At 41.1% G+C, this 21984-nt stretch overlaps 1 protein-coding gene across 2 annotated transcripts in view; it reads left to right on the top strand.

Moving 5' to 3' along the window:
- Nucleotides 1-21984, top strand: part of PTPRG (protein tyrosine phosphatase receptor type G) — a 721348-nt gene that overhangs the window by 591813 nt on the left and 107551 nt on the right. For both annotated transcript variants that reach the window (XM_090283906.1, XM_090283905.1), the window contains exon 8: nucleotides 7498-7690. In XM_090283906.1, the coding sequence (XP_090140032.1) occupies nucleotides 7498-7690 (193 nt within the window). The remainder of the gene's footprint in view (nucleotides 1-7497; nucleotides 7691-21984) is intronic.

Genomic DNA, 21984 nt, shown 5'->3' with positions numbered 1-21984 from the left:
GAAGCAGAGAGAATGAGAGCATGTTCACCATAAAAGACAGTGGTTGGCACAGACTGTTGACTTGTATGATGTGGATTTCTTTGAAACCTGCCAGAATAAATATGAAAAGCTGCTTATTTTTTCTCTTTTGCTCTCTCTTGTGAGTCTGCTTGGACATTCCAACCAGCACTGTAGCCAGGGAACCCAGACTCTTGACTTGGTGATGATCTAGAACTAAATATGGTGTTGCTAATAAAATCACATGTAGACTTTGTTGGCCAGCAGTCAGGATAGTTTATGTGGCTCTACTAGACATCTGCTGCTAATGCCAGCAAAAATCATGCCATGACTTTGTCACCCAAAGTGGTGACTCTTAGTCCTGGGGTAAGGGTCAAAGGAGCAGACACATTGAGATAGGTGCCTATGTTGTGTTCATGACCAGTAGAGAACGTGATCGCCTTGAGTCCAGTGTACTAGGATGTGTTTTATTCTAGAATAGTGGCTCTCAAATGATGGTGCTTTGGCCATTGGAGACTATCCCATCCTTCCCTTTCCAGGACTGTTTGCTTCCTATAGTTTTGATATGACACTGCCTATAATTTTCCTTAGCATGAATTTTATTTAAATGCTTCTTGGGGACTCAATCAAAACAACAATAAATGTCTATGTCTAGTTTGTTTGCTTTAGGATGTTTGAATTTTTCCCCACTAACAATAAATGGAAGTCAGTAGAAAAAGTTTATTTGAATGACTTCTGTTTTTTAAACCAGTGTTCTCTTTCTCATCAACAGTGGAACAACTCTTTTGAATTAAGACCTTGTTCTATTTGGAGCCAAACTGCTTGGGGTTCCACTCCTGGTTCCATTCTTCAGACAAATTACTCAACAACTCTGCTCTCTGCCTTGGTTTTCATCTGTAAAATGGGAGTGTTAATAATACTCACTTTATGGAGTCATTACAAAGATTAAGTGGTGGAATGTGTGTAGAATGCTTGGACTGGTGCCTGGCATGACAGGAAGTGCTCAGAAGATACTGGGTGGGGTTTTCATTGCTGTTATTAAATGAGCACCAAGGCTCTGGGGCAGTACTGTCCAATAGGAACAAAATTAAAACCACATACATCATTTAAAATTTTCCAGTAACCACAATAGAAATGTAAAGAGAAACAGGTGAAATTAATTTTACCATATTTTATTTAGCCCATTTTTTTTGAAATAATTATTATTTCAACTCGTAGGACTTGCCACCTATGGCTGCTGGCTCTTGCAGCTCTAATGTTTCTCTCAAGGTCACAATGAATCACTTAATTCAGAAAGTCTATTCCAGCACTACATAATGGGCAGTGCATGTGAATGAAGGTTTTTTTAAATAGTGGGCTGAAGGTGTTATTAATCCACACCAGATAGCTTTCTTTGTTAATTATGTTTAAATCCTTTCCTTTCTGTAGACAGCCTTTCTATAAGCACTTCATGGAAAGTTCTCTGTGCAATGGGAGGACGATGTCATGGTCTGGTAGTTAGCTAGCTATTCTTGAATTTTATTTTTGCAGCCATGTTTCAATAAGTAAACCTTGGAGGCTCTAGCTTATTGAGAATGTAATATTCCATCATTATTGTCTTGTCTAATAATGAGCCAATAGAACGGCACCTCTTCTGTCACCTCTTAAATGTATGGTGAAGCTAAAGTGTGTCCTTGACCTTTGGTATGACATTTCAGTCCCTAATGCTTATTCTGGAACTTCTTAATATGCTTATAACAGACTATGGCATTGTTTAATTGCCATTATGTACCCATTCCATAAAATACTGTGCACATCCGCCTTTTCAAGGTTCATAACGTTATTACTTTTGATTTTTTTTCGTTTCCCCCCTCAGAGACAATGGTACTGTCCCCACTCTGTGGACGAGATGTCTTGGTGCACATGACCGGCATGAATAGATTTCAGCTTCCCTTTAATTCGAACCAACAGATTAAAAACTGATTATTCTCTGTAATATTTTTATAATAAAAACTAAGTTGAAATGACTTATGTATACTTTCAGCTCACACATTTGCAATTCAAGGTTAAAATTATTCTTGAAACAGCACCAGTTAAAATGTAATTACAACTCCCCAAGCAAGGATAAAAGAAAGAAATTTTTACATGTTCACTTCAAAAGTTAAAAAGTCAATTTAATATCATAGAAATAAGAACTTTCATTTGTTTTTACTAAATGATAAAGACTTCATTAGTTATATGAAAGTAAAGATAAATTCAAGTGTGTTTATTACCTGTGTCAGGAAGAATGAGGCGAATACAGTGCAGGCTTCCACCTTGTTCCCACTGTCCACGTCCTTCTGTGCTGGGACAGGGTGTTTCTTTCCAGAGAACCCAGAGTGCAGATGGGCTTATGTTGCCAAGAGGGGCATCCTGCATGAATGGTCTTTCAGGATTACCTGAGAGGAATTGTTTAGGGGCTTCTGTCATCACAGTGTTCAGTTTCTTCACCCAGTGTTGCTCTTTCAGTGAATACTACTGTGGGCCTGTGACACTTTTGGCATGAAGTGGCTGAGAGCATGAAAAAGAGAGTCACCTCTTGGTTCCTCCTGTATGATCTTGAGCAAGTTATTTAATGACTCTAAGCCCAGTTTCCTCACCAGTCAAAAATAATAATGATATGATAGTACCATCAACTTTGTAGGATTTCTGTGAGGATTAAGTAGGAGAAAGCACATAACAATCTTAGCACAATGCCTTTCACATAATAAATGCTAAATAAATATTAGCTGCTAGTATTGACATAATATTATTTAAAATGTTAATGTTATTTTAAACTAAAAATAGATCAAAAACCAAAATAATGTTTGTAAAGTGCATAACTAAGTACATGGCACATAATGGGTTTGATAGATATATTAAAACATAAAGAGGAAAAGAAGGGAGAACCAGATATAGCATCTTTCAGTTTTTGGAAGCTTACATGATTACCACATTCCTCATAAACTGGTAATAATAGTAATAGTAATGAAAAAATACTTGAGTGTCTACTGTGCACCAGGAACTATGCCAAACACATTATAAATAGTAACTCATTTTACAGTAACAAAAAGCACATGAGATAGATAATGATGTTATCTCCATTATAGAAGTAAGAAAACTGAAGCTCATAAACATTAAATAGTTTGACCAAGGTCACACATTTAGCAAGTGGGGATTATTACAAACAGGGTTTTGAACCCAGGTAACAAGAGTAAGAGGTTTTTTGTTTTTTTTTTTAATCCTCACCTGAGGATATTTTTTATTACTGATTCTAGAGAGAGAGAGAGAGATGTCAATCCATTGCTTCTCGTACATGCCCTGACCAGGGATCGAACCCACAGCCTTTTTCTGTATGGGATGACACTCCAACCAACTGAGCCACTTGGCCAGGGCAACAGTAAGAGTTCTGAGGTTGGAGAATTAGGCACAAGCCAGATATTAGGGCCCCACAGATGATTAGGTATTGAATGGGTGACATGATGTCATGTACATTTTAAAAGGCTCACTGTATTCCCAGTCAGGGCACATGACTAGGTTGCACGTCAGGTCCCCAGTTGGGGGCGCGAGTGAGAGGCAACCGCACAGTGATGTTTCTCTCCCTCTCTTTCTCCTTTCCCCTCTCTCTGAAAATAAATAAGTAAACAAACAAATAAATAATAATTTTAAAAAGTAAAAATATCAAAGGCTCACTGTGTGGCTGTTAACCAGATCTAGAAGAACTGAACAGATTAAGCTGGTCAGAGGCCCAGAGAAACACTGCTTTGTCTAGTTTATTCTGTGGCTCTAGCGTTAGGCAGGGCTTCTGTGTTGTACAGTTTAGGAGGCACCTTTTCACTGTAGTCTCTGTAAGTGGAATCCCCAGGTATCAAAAAAGTGGACGCTCAGTTGGTGGTCAGTTTCACCTTTAGAGAGTGTGGTTACAAGGCAATAGTAAGGATCAAGGGACAACCGGAAGCATTTGTGTAATGATATATGGTAGTGTCCCCTTACCTGCAGGTATATGTTCCAAGATCCCCAGTGGATGCCTGACACTGTGGACAGCACCAAACCCTATGTATACTATATATGCGCACACTTTTTCACACAAAGGAAACTCTTTACAGCTTCTCTCTGGCATGTCTGAATTACCAGCATCACTACTGCAGTTCTTTGGGGCCATTATTAGGTAAAGTAAGGGTGACTTTAACATAAGCACTGCAACACTATCACAGTTTATCTGATACCTAGAAGGCCACTAAGTGACTAATGGGCAGGTATCGTCTACAGCATGGAGACACTGGACAAAGGGTTGATTCATGTCCCGGGCAGGGCAGCAGGGCAGCACAAGGTTTCCTCCCACTAATCAGAATAGTACACAATTTAAAACTTATGAAATGTTTATTTCTGATTTTTTTTTTTTTTTTTTTTTTTTTTAGTATTTTCACTCTGGTGGACCACAAGGAACTGAAACCTGAGAAAGGAAAGCTGTTGCTAAGGGAGAGACCAGTGTTTCAGTAGATTTCTGGCCCAGATGATCACTGCTTACCTGCCAAAGTGAAAAATATAGACTCCCCTTGTCAATCCAGGAATCATGGAGATTTCTAGTCAATAGCCAAGCATGCCAGTTACCAATGGGAGAGTCTAGTGGCAATTTTCATTCAATTTAGAGGCGTGACAGGATATTTGAGAGTCTAAGCTTGTCATCCTTTCCCTCTTTTGTGTGACTCTCAATCAAGGATATGATCCAGTTAACAGTATAATATCATTCGGGTCACTAGTTCACTCTTAGAACCATCACATCCTCCCTTCAAAATCTTTTGGCTGGTTGAGTTAATGACAAGGAAGTGGCAGAGCTTTTAAGCCATAGTGTGTCATTAAATTATAAGAAGCAATTTAAGCAAAAGCGTTTTTGTGTTATATTCAGAAGCTGCCTGTTTTTATAGTTATGTGACTAATTCTTTTCTGAAGCATCAGAAATAAACTTTTTAGGAGAACTAAATACTTTCCTGTGAAAGAAGCAAATATCGTAGAGAATAAACAAAGCTTAGATCGTACTGCTGAGACAGTCTCCCAGGACTTCCTCTCCTAGCATCTTAGAATTAAACTATTTCAGGACAGATGGTTGTCTTTTCTAGAAAATAACTGGTCTAACTTGCTATGTATGACATCCCCATCTTTTTTTTTTTTTTTTTTAAGTCACTCTGAAAGTTAAGGAATTCCTTCATCTATTCAACTCACGTTTCTCAGGCTTTAATTTAAACCAGTTTCCTCTTACTTGGCCTTGTCTGGACATGGAGAAGAGCTGGTCAGCATTTTCTACATACAAGGGGCCTTTAATCAAATTACTCCTATTTGCCTTTTCTTCAGGCTACACAATTGCTCTTCCTTTAACCTTTCCACACAGGATTTATTCTCCATCCCTTTAATCATTTTGGTTGGTTGTTCCCTAGACTATCTCCAGAGGGTCTTTAATTCTCTTCATGTAATTTTAAGAAGTTATTTTCTCTAAGAAAATCTGAAACTTTCTCATTTTTGGATGTGTTCAGTTCAGATTTTGGTCATCCTATCAAGTAAGTATACCATGCTTGGTGATTTTTCTTTTCAACACCTCCGATTATCTTCATCTGAGTGGGTCACCTTTGGACAGAATAAACCATCCTCTTTTTAAAATGCTTTCTGCTGTTATTGCCTTACTTCTTTCACTATAAATAAAGAAGGAACATCTGAAGGAAGAATGAGGAGAAAAGGCTAATTCTACACAGCAACAATACAAGTTGTTAGAAGAAAAGCTGTGTGAATAATAGAGAATTTGAGTAACGGAAATAATGTGCTAACTTTGGTTTTGGGCTGGTTGAGAGACCATCTGTTTCTATTACCTTGATGAAAAAGCAGAATAGGTTTCATGGTTTATTATCACTTCACATTTCCAGAGTTGGAGGGAAGGTGGAATGATAGGTGAATTCATATACTTGAAAGATTTTTCTTGGCTAAAATCCCTACCTACTTTATTTATGTATTCATTGCTTTCTAAGGCAAAGAGAGGGAGTTTCAGACTGGAAGCAGGTAATTTTCTGTCTGCTTCTTGGAAGCTGTTTGGTAAACACTGGGATTAGTTCCAGGATTCAAGATGACCAACCAGAAAACCAAGGCACTAATGCTCTTGTTCATTTATGCATTGGTGTTAGCCACCGTCTGGTCCTGAGACCAAGGGCAGCCACTCAGTGCCTGCCGGGGAAGCATCTTTCTGTCGTCGTCACACCGTGTCGTATTCTCCTGCAGGAAGTGTTCTGGTTTGGCATTCAAGAAGCCAGACGGTCCGGAAATAGTTCAATCGGTTTCTCTTCTACCCTTAATTTTCTTCTTCCACATCAAGGAGTTGACATTTTTTGGTGGCTGGCAACGCTGGGTTATGGTCCATTTATTTGGTGACAGGAATAACTTTGTGGTCCATTTGGGAACTAACCTCTACCACCCAGCCCGTCGCTCCTAGTATGACCTGTTCCCATGAGAAGAAGGTTGAGGGCCAAGGGGAATCCTTTTTGATCATAGAGATGTGATCATGGAGTTCTGAATGTTTTTTCTTTGCTTTCCTATAAATTTGGTCAGCAGTTTTGTGGAAAATGTTTTTTAGTAATGTTAGTAATAATCATAGCTGCCAATCTTTACTGAGGGCTTACTAAGTGCTAAGTGATTTGCATCTATTTTAATCTTTTTCATAACCTGAAAAGATAGATACTAGTATTATATCTGTTTTACAAGTGAGGAAGCTTGAGTTACAGAAAGCTTGAATATCTTGACTGTTATTATTAGACTATTATTATGCACTTGGTAAATGCTGACCTTGGTGGGCAGTTTAACTTGCAAGCCATGCATTTAACAATTTTGTGACTTAGCACTTGATGCACTGGATCCCTAGCATATGAGGAGATGTTTAGTATGAATTAAATAATTAATATTTATTGAGATCTCGTGTGCCAGAAACTATTTGAAGCACTGTACATGGATTATCTCATGCAATACTGACTTATACACTATCAAGGAGATGCTGCTGTAATTATCACCATTTTAATGAGTAAATCTTGAGGCTCAAAGAAGTTAAGCATATCTTTTTCAGAGTCACAGAGTAGTTGAGCCATGGAGCTAGAATTCCCACTGAAGTCATCTGGCTCTGGAACCTACTGGTTTTACCAATGCTCTGTGTTCCCTTAATACTGAAGGTCTTACCAAAGTAGGGTGGGGAGGGGGACTGCAGAAAATCTGGGACTCCTGAGACACAAACTAAGAGTTCTTTATACCCACCAGTGAAGTGTTTTCCTGATTAGTTGGCAGGACAGAAATCTTAACCAGATAAGCCTGTTGGCAGTGATTTTGGCTGGCAGCCTGTGTCCCCACAGGCTTTGTCAAACTTGGCATAGAACATGTCCTACCATTTTTGTGTTCTTGTCACCCCCACACACTTTGGACCACAGAGCTTTTCTAATGGATGTTCTTTTTGTCTCCCCAATCTTGTCCTCTGTTCAGCTCGAGGCGTTTTACTCAATCTTTACCACAGAGCAGCAAGACCACGTCAAGTCAGTGGAGTATCTGAGAAATAACTTTCGACCACAGCAGCGTCTGAATGACAGGGTGGTATCCAAGTCTGCAGTCCGTGACGCCTGGAACCAGGACATGATGGACTTCTTAGAAAACCCACTGGGGACGGAAGCCTCTAAAGGTATGTTTTGATAAAGTGTCCTTGCGTTGAGGAGGATTCCTTATCATCAGTTACTTCAAATTAAAAGGAGTTCAGAAATATCCAAGAATTGGAACTTGGTGTTAAGAGCATATGTTTCTCTGCTGAAGAGACTTGTCTAAATGACAAGTAGAAACAGTTGTGGGAATAACTTCAGTTGAATCGATATGTTCAGAATTCCTCTTTTGACTAGTAATATATTAGGCATCAACCTTGTGACAATGTGGGTTAGTTAATGTCTAAAGAAAGCTTTTGAGTGTCTTACTTTTTAATTCTTCCTCTCTGAGATCAAACATCAGAACCTTAGATTTGCTCCCAGAACCCCGGTCTCCTGGTCTGTAGCTTTCTTACCAACATCCACACTAGGCAAGGACTCCACCTCTGGCTCTACCCCCATTTGGTTCAACAGTTTAATTTCCATATCAGATAAACATAGAGTTATAATTTTCAGGCATCTAATATTTTTCATTTCTAGTTTCGTATGTGAAGTGAGTTAATTTTTCTCCCAGGAAACTAGAAAGTCTGACTGTACCCCGTCAGCCCTCATTTCAGGTTCTGTGATTTGTCATAATTGTGGCTTAGAGCTTGGGAGACACTGAGAGGAATAAGGCTGATCCAAGTCCTAGTACTGAGAAGGGAGGAAGGAATAAGAAGGCATTTGTATGGATTTCTGCCAAGCCACTGTTCCCCTTCAAAATTGTGAGCTTGGGTAATACGAGGTGGGCTTGTGCTGTTTATTTAACACTGGAATTTTTAGTGTGGTGAGTTACACAGGGAGGTTTTGTTTCAAGAGTGTCCCTAACCCCAATAAAATGGACCAGGTTACTGGCATATGACCTTCATGGGAACAGGGGAAATGAGATTGTGTTCACATAGAACTGCATTGACATGTACTTGAACAAGAATGAGCCCACTCCTAGGTTCATATACCTGAAAAGGAGCTAAAAGAAGGGGAAAGGGAGTTAAAGAATGTGATCATCTCCTCCTTCCCTATGTGAGTTTGTTTGAGGTTTTTGAGAACCAGTCTGACTGGTTCCATCAAGAACTGCTTGAGATTCTAGTAATTTGGGTCCGACACTTTGTCAAGGGCATCATTTGTCAACTTGGAATGATATAACTTTGCTGGATAGAGAATGTAGGTTGTAGGTCCTTACTTTTCATCACTTTGAATACTTCTTGCCAGTCTCTTCTTGCCTGCAAAGTTTCTTTTAGGAATCAGCTGATGGTCTTATGGGAACTCCTTTGTAGGTATCTCTGCTTTTCTCTTGCTGCTTTTAAGATTCTCTCCTTATCTTTACCTTTGGCATTTTAATTATGTTGTGTCTTAATGTGGTCCTCCTTGTGTCCATCTTGTTTGGGATTCTCAGTGCTTCCTGGACCTGCATGTTTATTTCCTTCACCAAATTAAGGAATTTTCTTTCATTATTTTTTCAAATATGTTTTCAATTTCTTCTTCTTTCTCTTCTTCTTCTGGCACCTCTGTGATGCAATGTTGGTATGTTTGAAGTTGTCCCAAAGGCTCCATAGCCTGTCCTTGTTTGGGGGGGGATTCTTTTTCCTTCTTGCTGTTTTGATTGAATGTTTTTTTCTTCCTTATGTTCCAAATCATTGATTTGATTCTCACTTTCACCCATGCCGCTGTTGGTTCCCTGTAAATTTTTCTTTATTTCACTTAATGTAACCTTAATTTCTGATCTTTTTTATGCTGTTGAAGTACCCACTGAGTTCCTTGAGCATCCTAATAACCACTCTTTTGAACGCTGCATCTGATAGATTGCTTAACACCATTTTGTTTAGTTCTTTTTCTAAAGTTTTGTTCTGTTCTTTCATTTGGCCATATTCTTTGCCTCCTCATTTTAGCAACCTTCCTCTGTTTGTTTCTGTGTGTTAGGTAGACCTGCTTTGACTCCCTGTCTTAATAGCCTGGCCTATTGTAGAAAAGCACACCACTAAGTTGGATGGGGTGGAGCCTTAGGTAATCACCAAGGCAGGGCAGCCCATGTGAGCCCGGTTGATGGAGTCTCCAATATCGTGTTGCTGCTCTGTACCTCTGTGTTGCAGAGGGCTCAGAAAGGAAACAATAGCACTGCCTGGCCTCTGCAGTTTTGCTTGGGAGGAAGCTGTACCCTGGCACTTGCCCTGATGCCCGACACTTCAGTTTCTCCCTGTATGCCACTGATGCCCTTCCAACTGTGCTACCCTAGTGCTGGAGCCCAGAGGGAGTGAGTCTGTGTAAGTCTTAAGTCTGTGCAGCCCTTCAAGAGGAGACTCCTGAGAATTCTGCAGTTTTCTCTGCCACTCCAACTCCCACTGGTTTTTGTAGTCAGACGTTATGGGGACTTATCTTTCTGCCCCTGAAACCCTGGGCTAGGTGGTCTGGTGTGGGCCTGGAATCCCTCACTCTCGAGGTATCCCTTCTGATTTTTATCCAGCACACGTGGGTGTGGGACCACCCATTTCATATCTCTGCCACTCCAGGTCTCTTGGCGTATCTCTGTATCTCTACCTTTCCTACCCATCTAGATGAGTGTGGCTTCTTTAATTCTTTGATTGTTGGACTTCCATACAGCTCAGTTTTCTGATGATTCTGAATGATAGTTGTTTTGTAGTTTAGTTGTAATTTTTGCTGTGGTTGTGTGAGGAAGTGAGTAATGTTTATCGGGAAGCCCAGTGATCGAAAATCTTGAACGTATATTTTAATGAGCATATGTACACATCTCCATAGGGTTTGCACCCAGGAGGAAAAAGACTGCAGCCCAGCATACACATACATGTACAGATTGGGTTACATACTGCTAAACAGTTTCCCAAAGTGATTGTATACTGGATTGGCCAAAATGTCCGTGTGGTTTTTTCCATAAAATAAAAGGCATATTCTTCATTTTCATGAATAACTGTATTGATTTGGATATTTTGAGTATGTCAGCTATCTTCCACATGGTATAATGTTGACTGTTCTCAGTTAATGTTTTGATTTGATCACTATCACCGTCAACTGGTCTACCTGACCATGGAGCAGCAGCATCCAGCAAGCATCTCCACCAGCAAACTCACTTTGACACATTCAGTCAGTCACTGTACCTTCTCCATCCACTGCACAAATCATTTTTGTGTTTCAGTTGCATTTTTACCCTTCTTGAGATATAAAGCATAATATGCCAAAAATATTGTTTTCTTCCATCTTCAATATTAAATTGACTACACAAAAATTTACCAATTTTGAATAGTTTTTTTTTTTTAATGCATGCTGATATGACAGCTGTCACAATATAATCTAACAAAATAGTTTTGAAGGAAATTAAAGACAACTAAGCACTACTTGAGCCATCTTATGGGAAAAACCAAACAAATTTTTTGGCCTACCCAATACCAGCAGTATATGAAAGTTTCTGTTTTTACAGCTTTTTTTTATTTTTTAAGGCATAATTCACATACCATAAAATTCAGCTATTATAAATGTACAATTCAATAATTTTTAGTAAATTTATAGTTTTACAGCCATTTGTATCACCCCAGAAAGATCCTTCATGCCCATTTGCAGCCATTCTTTCTCTCCTGTCCTCTACTTCAGGTAACCTCTGAGCTACTTTAGCAGTTGGTGTTAGGATTTTAAGATTCATCCATGGTGTTGTCATATACATGTATTATAGCGTGTTTCTTTTTATTGCTAAATAGTCTGTTTGTTTTATGTTTTTAATAACATCTTTATTGAGATTTAAGTCACATACCTTAACGTTCATTCTTTTAAAATGTACGTCGGTGGTGTTTACTGTATTCACAGAGTTGTGCAGTCACCACGACTAGCTCATTTTTATCACCCCCAGAAAGAAACAGCATACTCGTTAGCTGTTGCTCCTATTCTTTTTCCTTTTTCCTGCTTCCCCCCAACTCTCCAGCCACAGGCAACCACTAATGTACTCTCCATCTCTCTGGTTTTGCCTATTCTGGATAGTTCATATAAATGGAATCATGCACTATATGGCTTATTGTCTGTGGCTTATTTTATATTTCATATTAGCATCATATTTTCAAGGTTCACCCATATTCAAGCATGTATCAGAATTGAATTTCATTTTATGACTAAATACTGTGTCATTGTATGGATATGCCACATTTTGTTTATCCATTTATCAATTGTTAGACATTTGAGTTTTTCCCACTTTTTGGCTATGTGACTAGTACTGCTATGAACATTTATATTTAAGTTTTTGCATGACATAATCTTCAGTTCTCTTGGATATAGACCCAGGAGCTGAGTCATACGCTAACTGTGTTTTTATCATTTTGAAGAACTATCAAACTTTTTTCCAAAGTGGCTGTGCCGGTTTATAGTCCCATCAGCAGTGTAGGAGGGTTCTGATTTCTCCACATCCTCACCAATACTCGTTATACTTCTTTTATTTCAGCCATCCTAGTGGATGTGAAGTAGTATCTGTTTGGGTTTTAATTTTTACTTCCCAAATGATCAGTGATGTCCCTATTTGCTTTTAAATGCATATGCCATGGAACCATTGTCCACATGACCAAATGTCCCTCCTTCCCCAAGAAAACTCAAGTAATTCCAGGGCACTGCAGGTCAAAAGCCAACTGCAGATGCTGGCAATCAGCAGCAGCCTGGAGGACTTAGATTACTGACTTTAGAGATCTAGGTAATAAGGTACAGTAAAGCATTTCAGAAAGAGGAGGATGATATTCTATAATTTCTGGGTAATTCAAAAGGAATCCTGTATGATTGGCATTCTCTATTTGATCATTAAGGAAGTTTTCCGTGCGTAGGAGAGGTAGGATATTGAGCATGGAACTATGCATTTATTGGGCTATTGTCACAGAAAAAAGGAAAATTCATTACATAGGACAGCGGTGAGTAAACTTGTTTAAGTACCAAGTAGTGGGTCCTTTGGTCTCTGCTGAAACTACTTATCTCTGCCACTATAACCTGAAGACAGCCATAGACAGTATATAATTGACTGGATGTAGAAATGAAAAAACTTCGTTTACAAAAGTAGGTGACAGGCTGGATGTGGCCTAGGAACCATAGTTTAATGACTCCTGCTCTTAATGGATGGCCCAAACTCAGGTGAAACCTAATCACAGGTTTGCTCAAAGTAACTATTTTCTGTCTTCAAGATGATAGTGGCCACGTCTGTTAAAGTGTCTATTGGTTGGTTTTACTGTTTCATTCCACTATAAGACCCTAGGGCCAATTCAAGGTGTTAACTTGGTAACCCACCACTTGGCCATGCACCTCATCACCTGGTCATCTATCCCACCAGAGGTGTAAGCAGAGCCTCAATGGACTGATTATAGCACCCCACCTTTTCATTCCCTGGCAGCAGTCATTAACTCCTATTCATTGAGCAGCCCTGTGGGAGATGCCTGAGTTAATGGGCCCTCATCCTGCCCTCTGTCAGGATGATTGGACGTACTGGATGGAATAGAGAAAACAGAATCAAGCCTTTCTGTGCCAAGAATGAGATTCATGGCCATGAGAAACACCAAAGAAAAGGGGGGAAAGTCATCTGAATATTGTATTGCTGCTGAAGAAGGACTTGTAATGGATGTCACCCATAAAAAAGTATAAAGCTTTAGTTCCAGTAAATGGAAACAGTATTTAGGCTTGGTGGATTGTTCAAGGGACATTTAGTTGGCCAGTCTGCCCTGTATCAGTAAATAGTGTGGACAGACTTGAGGATTTAATGGGCTGTCATTTCAGTTATTTTGCAACACATTCCGGGCACATGGAAGAGCATTTAGTGATTAAGTGCTGAATACTGTCTATTGCAAAGACGTTTGGAACAGTGAACAGAAAAATAACTTTCCTTGTAAAAACATGAAACATATGGTTTATTAATTTAACAAAACCTGTTCAAATCACAGTGGAATCAAAACCACTTGATCTGATGATTTGATGACTTAATTAAAGTGACACTGTATAATGCAATGAAAGCAGAGGAGAAGGCGAGGACACCGGGCTGCCTGTGTGCCCTCCAGTCTCCTAAGCCAATAACATATTTTCTGGAAAATGGTCTTGGCTCTGCTGATGGAGGGATCCCTTTCATGTCACATTTTAAATTCATGTCTTGTTTAAAAGCAGTTTTTAAGGACATAAACCATTATATGAGAATACCTAAGTAACTAGCCAATTTTAAATCAGCATACACTGAGAAAAAGAGCATTACACTTTCCACCCAAATTAGCAAACAAAGAAGTCAGTCCACGATTGCTTTTTAAAAGAGTTTGACATTGAAAATACAGTCTTACGCTATTTGGGGAGAAAATATTAATGTTGTTCTATATTCAGCTTAATCATTTCTACTCACTGGATTAATGAGCTTGAATTATTTCAGTTGATTGAAACACACTTTGATATGAGCACTTAAGACCTTTGTAGGCAGCTGCCTTCCTAGAAATTCTTCCAAAAAGTTATCTTGTTACTTCCAAAAACTTTCAGCATAGTGCTAGGGAAAACACACTTTTAATGCAGCCCCAATGGGGTGTTTTATACCTCCTTCCTTTAAAAATAGCTATCATTTAGCCCTGGCCAAGTGCTCTGGTGGTTGGAACGTCGTCCTTTACACCAAAAGATGTGTGTTCAATCCCCAGTCAGGGCACATGGGAGGCAACTGATTGATGTTTCTTTCTTTCTCCCCACCCCCTTTCCCCCTCTCTCCCTCTCTCCCTCCCTCCCTCCCTCCTTCCCTTCCTCTCTTTCTCTCTTTCTCTCTGAGTCAATAATAAAAAGTACCCTTAGATGAGAATTAAAAATAATAAATAAAGCTATCGCTTTTTAACCTTGGGAGTGACTAAGAAAGAAGGCAAAAAGTAGGGCTGGTTTTAAGGCTGGGGTCCTCATAGTTTTGAAGGTCATGACAGACATCTCATGATTACTATAATTTTATGCAAATATATAAAGAGTTGGGGTAAGTTGCCTTTTACTGATTGGCATAAAGTTGATATTATGTAGGCACTTCACATGGTATTAACTACTTTTTTGTAGCCAGTGAATTTCTTTTCATCTGTCAGACAGCTCCATCCACCGCTGAAGAATTTCTTAACTCTAGGAGCTGTGCATGAAGCACCTGTAGTTAAAAGGCTGTGTTAAGGGTGTTTATGTACCAGATGCTGTTAGCCTGTTTTGTTCATGCATGTTTTATTTATTCCCCAGAACAACTTCTGTAAGGACTCACTTTTCATTTATAAAATATTTGTTGAGGATCTAATATGGCACTAGAAATAAAGGGTTGGAATAAGGGAGAAGAGTTCCTCGTCCTGAGTGCACATTTTAGTTGTGAGAAAGAAATAAACAAGTCAAACAGTGATAGAGCTTCTGTGTTGTTCTGAGACCACATCAGGAGTGTGCTAAGAGGGCTAGAAGGTGGGGAGGCAGCGGGGAAGGGATCTGCCCTGGATAGGACAGGAGCCAGCCCTGCAAAGTTCATAGAGAGAAAGGTCATTTGCAAAGGCCCTGGAACATGGGAACCAGCATGGAGAGATGAGCAAGCAAGGGTGAAGTGTGGAAAAGCTTTTCTTGTTAAAGTTCAGGATCATATTCTTACAGCAGTGGGAAGCCTTGGGAGAGTCCTAAGCAAAGCTATAGGATGATCTGAATAGATTTTTAAACTTATCACTCAGTGATGTAAGGAATGTTTGCAGAGAAGCAGGGGTAGAATCTGCAAGACCAGAGGAGGCTGATAGAAATCTTCCAGGCAGGATGCCAATGGTTGGATATGGATAGAAATGATCCTTAGGGTTGGATTGTGGACTAGAGTCTCTGAGATTTCTAACAGTTTGGATGGAGGGTGGTGGTGGTGAGCAAAGAGAGAAATGGAGTGTTATTGTTTCCCTTGAGCAGATGAGTGGTCTGAGACTCAGAACAAGTGATTATCCAGAGCCTTCCAGCCAGGAACTAACAGGGCTAAGATGTGAACCAAGATCCTCTTAAATCCAAATGCAGCATTCTTTCAGTTTTCCAAAACACTGCCAGGTCCCAGTGAATCCAAAACGGTGGCCTCTTTGTTTTAGATGTCTGCAGGTGCCTTGAGCAACAAGGTTTATTACTCCTTCCTGAATGATGGAGCTTTACAACTAAATGTACTTGGGGGGATAGGGTGTTCTTCCTTTTCAAAAGGAGTCAATCTTTGTTTGCTTGGCTTCCTTTAGGCAGATCATCTTGGGTGTTTAGGGCACAGGCCGCTGAATGCCTTGATCATGGGTTCAGTCCCTGGGAGGGCCAGTGCACCGCCTTGATCAGGACTGTGGGGTCTTCTAGGCTGAGGAGCTTATGCGTCCTTGATACAACAGAGTCTAACACAGTGCCTAAGACATAGTAAGTGTAAAGTAATTGTTCATTGAATGAATGAATGAATCAATCAATCAATGGATCAGTGAGTCAATGAATCAATGAAAAGGAAATATAAGACACTGGATAAGAATATAGATTTTGGAGTTAAGCAAACCTGCACTCAAATTCCAGGTCAGCCATTTACATCTACATTTTCTTGATGTAGTTAATATCTGAGTCTTGGTTTCCTTGTCTGTAAAGTGGAGATAATAATTACACCTCCCTCCTTGACTTATGGCCCTTTAAATGAATGAATGTAGAGAACATGCATGACAGAGCCTGGGACATGGTAAGTACTCTGCAAATAATTGTACTTTCTTGTTTGTCAATCAGCAGTGGCTTTTTTATATGTTCTGAACAACCTGTTACATGTGACATGATCACTGGAGAATGCCTTTCAGAATAGGGGACTATGCTCTCTTCTTCGTAGAAGTGCAAAGCTGGGGTATTTGAAATCGTTAAAAACTTTTAAATTAAATCCATAATTCTTAACTTGGTTCACATGTCGCATCTCCCTCTGCAGCCCCATCTTGCACTTTTCTTCCCTTGGCATCCTACCCTTCAGTCCACTGCCACCCTCCAGTCCTAGCCAGCTGTTTCCTCTGCTAGAAGGCCCTTGCCTCACCTCTGTGCCTAAGGAACCCCTCCTCAGCCTTCACAGCTTAGCTCTAGGGTCCTGTCCCCAGGGACGTTTCCTGACCAGCTTGGCCCAAACACTTGTGTCAAAGCACCAGCACTTTTCTCTTATAGCACTTACTACTATTGGAACAGTACATTCATTTGTATGGGTTTTTTTCTCATATCAGCTGTCCTATTACCACATAAACTCCATGAGGGGTGAGGCTGTATTCTTTTTTCATTATTGTGGGAGAGTGCAATGTTCACTGTTATCTCCTCAGTAAACATTGGCCTAGATTGATGGACGGACGGACGCACATACAGACTAAGCTAATTGACACATGCAGCATGGCCAGGAGTAAAAAGATTCTTTTCACAGGAGTTGGCACACTGGAGCCTTTATGATCTAGTCCTAGCTGCGTGCTGTTGCGGAAGCATAGCCAGGAATTGGAGAGACTCCCGGGATTTGGGAAGACATCTTTCACTTTGACCATAAGCCACTATGATGAAAACATTTATCTCCAAAAAAAAAAGCGGGGGTGGGGGGGTGGGGAGAACGCTATCCTCTCCATCCCAAGGAACAACCACTGCACCCCACCTCACAGTAGAGAAAGGAGGCCTTTAAAGTTGCAGGTGCTGGTGGCAGGATGCTCCCAGGCAGGCATGCTTGACGGCTGGGGAGCTGATGAACTGATATTTTTAAACAGATACCAAGGGTTGTCTATCATCTTCATGCTATAAATATTACCTAATTACTTAATCCTCTCTGTCTCCAGGCAGGTTAGGCAGTTTGATCTTCAAGGCCAGCTTAGCCACCCTCCTACGGCTTCAGCTTTACTTCATTCTCTAGAAAACTCTTCCTTGGCATTGTGTTTATTTGTGTGGGCACTGTGGTATTCGGGAACAACTGTGTGGAAATAACAAAGGCAAACAGCACTCTTTTTTCCAGAGGGACTCACTTCCCCTCTCTCACCCTAACTAGCACTCACAACCCGTGGAGCAGGAGGCCCCGAGATGTGTGCAAGCGTCACCTTGGAATCACTGAGGAGCACAGCAGGGAGACAGACTGTTTATCTTTCCCACGCGTCCCACTCATTATTCCACAAACACGTGTTAGTTAAGGTACAAGGAAGTTGGACAGAACGGTTGGCTTTCTGCTGTCATAGAAAGCAGTCTCACCTCAGCCCCTGAGGCCTGAGATTCCACAGCCATCTGTAAAGATCCTGAAGTGCGAGCCCTTGTCGGGCCCTCTTGAGTCATCTTTTCTTCTTCCCAGCACAGCTAGTGGTCATCATGGTTGCTACTTCACTCCTGGCCCCTCTCTGGACTGGATTTGTGATTCAAAAGCACTGGCTTGGACCAAAATGAGTGTCTTAGCTGTTTTGTTTCAAATCTGTGCCTATGTTCTGAACGTGCTATCTATATGTCTGACACTAAATGCTAACAGGTATTATATACATCAATTGCGTGGAACCCTGCAGTTCCTGTGCTTCTGAGCTGGTACCTGCGAAACCTTCCCAGAAGAGTGGAGCCTTCTCAGAGAACAGTGTACTAACCATTGAAAAATGTTGGCTTTCACCAGCCAGCCAGAAATGCAAGCTCCTCAGAACATACATACCCATCTGCCAATGGTTGAGTGGCGTCATTCCTCCCAAGGGCTGCATAGGTGACTCCCCACTAGAGGTGCTACCTGTTCATAGCCTGGTCTCTCCATGCTAGTGACAGACCCCCCTCTTTTCCTCTGGGTCCTCCTGACCAAGCCTGAGAGGAGCCACTGAGGCCATTTCCCAGGTATGGGAGACCATGGAACCTTACCACAGAGGGTCATCCTTACCAAATGACCAGTTGGTGCAGATGCCACATCTAGGGGTCAAACCAAGGTTGGAATCCAAACAGTGGGGCCCATCCTAAGGCCTGCCTGAAGCAGAACTAATAAGAGAGACAGGTACCAAAGCTAATTACTTAAATGTCAGGCGAAAGCCAGGATACTCCTTTTAAATATACCAGGTACCAAGCCCCATGGATACCTAATTTTAAGAGAAAAACCATTTTTAAGGACCAAATTGAAACGAAACAGATGAGGGAACTCTGACCTCTTTGTATTATAATCATTTAGAGTCTATGGTTTAATAGAGCCAGGTTGACCCTATCAGTGTGAATCACTAGGTGATCACTGGACATGGCTATTGGGATTACTGATAAAGATAGCTCATGGGGTCTTAGATTTTGGGTGGTGTTTAGATAACAATCTTGAGTTCCTGAGGGCAGCAGTGGGCCACTAAGTAAGTGACCCAGGTGTTTCTTCATAATAAGCGAGGCCGTAACATCACCTCAGTAGTGGGAAATAGGAGACTTAGCCAGAGAAAACCCAGCTCCAGTGTAAAGGCACAGGCTGTCAATTGGAGCCCAGACTAGAGAAGGTAGAAGTCAGGAGGACCACATGGAAAGGATGCTGTGTTCCAGTGAAAGAGGGAGATGTCCACTTTGCCCTTTGGGTAAGAAATCATAGCATCTTAAAGTTAAAGGGAAGGGGAGGGCCCTAGGGTACATGGAATCCAGCCTTCCAACCAGTGTTTGAGAACCAACTATTGTCAAGTAGGGCTGGGAAAACACGTCACTCTGAACTTTGCCGCCTCCCTTAGTACCAAGCTGAACAATGCTTTTTCCTGCACAGGATGTAGACACCTCCCATGGCCTTTAGCTCTCAGAGGAAGAGGAGTATCTCATAGGAAAAAGACTTTTAAGGAGGTAGGAGAGGTCAGAAATAGTATAATGTGGGCAAGTCAAAACCACATGTTTAAAGGACTGGAGAACTGAATGTCCGCCTCTGCCTTCCCAGACACAGGCTGCTGCTATTGTACATATTCTGAGTGTATGGCTGTGTTCCATGCACAGCGGATATAACTGACAGGATGTGGAAGTTTTCAAACTTGCTGTCTTCTGTGGTGGTTGCTACCCAGAGCAGCTAATACTTAATCATTGGCTGAGAAATGAAATTGCACACCAGGGCTTGTTCATGGAATGGAGGCGGGGAGGATGCCACTAGGTGGTATAGAGAAAACTCCATGGGTGTGGTAATAAAACAGTTCTCCCTGAGTAGGCAAAAAGCCAACTGTCCATCTCCCATGTCTCTCTCCCTTACTTTCACACAGAACCCATCATTTTTGACACTTGTGGTCACCAAATGTGTGGGAGTTTTCCCTACCAAGCAGTTATCTGCGACACCAGCTGGATGTGCTAAAGTTTAACTCAGTTCTGACACTATCTACCTGGAAATAGCATCATTAGAGTGGCTCAGAGAACTCAGGGAGACACAGTTACCAGTTTATTAAAAGATGTGATAAAGGTTCAGGTGAACAGTCAGATTTGGATTATGGAGGCTTTATCACATAGGCATGATCAATTATTAACTACATTTTGGGACCCTCTCCCCTCTCTAGGAAAGCGGGGATAGGTAGAGCTGAAAATTCCAGGCTTCTAATGGTGGCTTGGCCTTTCCAGTGATCAGTCACAATCCAGAAGCCATTCAGGAGCCCACACAGAGTCACCTCCATGGAACAAGAGATGCTCCTTAGTGCTCTTATCACTTAGGAATTTACAAGGGATTTAGGAGCCCTGTGTCAGGGACTGGGGACAAAGACCAAATAGTAAATAAGAGAAGACATGCTAGATGGCCAGTGGGTATGTGAAAAAAGATACTCAACATTATCAATCATCAGAAAATTGCAAATCAAAGCCACAATGAGCTGTCACCTCAGGCCTGTTAAAATGCCTATTCTCAGAAAGACAAGAAATAACAAGGATGTTGGTGACCATGTAAATTGTGCAGCCAGTGTGGAAAACATTATGGAGGTTTCTTAAAAAATTAGAAGTATAACTACCATATGGCCCAGCAGTTTCACTTCTGGCTATCTGAAGGAAATGGAAACACTAACTCTGAAACATATCTGCATTCCTGTGTTCACTGCAGCATTATTTACAATAGCCAAGATATTGAAACTACCTAAGTGTTCATGGATGAATGACTGAATAAAGAAATTGTGGTATATATACAGTGGAATATTGTACAGCCATTTAAAAAGAATGAAATCTTGCCCTTTATGAAAACATGGATGGACCCAGAGGTTATTATGCTAAGTGAAATAAGTCAGACAGAAAGAGACAAATACCATAAGATTCCTCTTATATGTGGACTCTAAAAACAAACAAATAAGCTTATACATAGAGACCTGATTGGTGGGGATTAAGTGGTTGGTGCATTTCTCCCTATGGGCCATAATCTCCATGAGGTCAAGAACTGTGAATTTGTATTCACCTTTATGGATAGTTCCTGAGCAGGGTCCTAGCATATAGAAGTGTTCAATAAATATTTAACAATAGCTACATTTTACAGCACACTTCCTATACAGCAGTCAGCAAGTACTTGGGCATATCATGCATTTATCCAAGACCACGCAGCTGATACATCCAGAACTGAAGTAGTCTGACTCCAGAGTGAGTAAGTCTTGGGTCTCAGTCTCTAAAACAGAGGTGATGATAGAGCCAGCAGCCCCACTGAATTACAGTGAGGATTTGTGTAATGCGCTAACTCAGCCCCGAGCCAGGCTCATCGGATGGGACTTGTTAAGGTTGCTGTGTCAGCACAGAACGGCAGAGTGAAGGCCTTGGGGCTTGTTGGCCTGCATCACTGCATATGTTCCAGGCATCCCCGTGATGGCTTGAGGGACCCAAATGTAGTTTGCATTTCTGATGGGGGAGAACAATGATTGGGCCATGTCCAGTTTTAGAGAGAGTTGAAGGCTCTTCTGGAAATTGTCAGGTCCTGCATTCTCATCTGTCATTGAGAATAGGGAAGCTCGGGAAGGCAGAGAGAGAGAGTGGAAAGGAAGCTTTTTTTGCACAAAGAATTGTTAACGTACTGAAGAAACCACGGACCTGAGGCTGCAGGAGATGCGTAGCCATGTGCAGGACTTTTCATTCTTTAAGCACTTTGGCTAACCATCCTGACATCTGTACTCCCACCCTGCAGATAGGAAAACAGATGTGGGAGGTGTCTGTGGATGGAATGCACACGACCCCCTCTGGTGTGGAATGTGACAGACTGGGTTCCAGCTCTGTGTCCTTGGCCCAGCCCAGTGACTAAGTCTCTCTGGACCCAGTGTCCTCACTCATCTTTAATAGGGAGAAAAATTGAAGCTGTTTCTTGGATTCAGTTCTGTGAACATGGATCGTCTGAGAGGAATACACAGCATGTCCTGGGCAGCTGGCAGCTCCACTCAGATACTGTTGGGATGTTGTAAGTCCCCAAAATGCTGGA

Source organism: Furipterus horrens, unplaced genomic scaffold (assembly GCF_987537825.1).
Source record: "Furipterus horrens unplaced genomic scaffold, mFurHor1.1.pri manual_scaffold_7, whole genome shotgun sequence".
In the NCBI taxonomy this organism is placed as follows: domain Eukaryota; kingdom Metazoa; phylum Chordata; class Mammalia; order Chiroptera; family Furipteridae; genus Furipterus; species Furipterus horrens.
The sequence above is the reverse complement of the archived record's forward strand: the minus strand, read 5'-3'. Positions and strand labels throughout refer to the sequence as shown.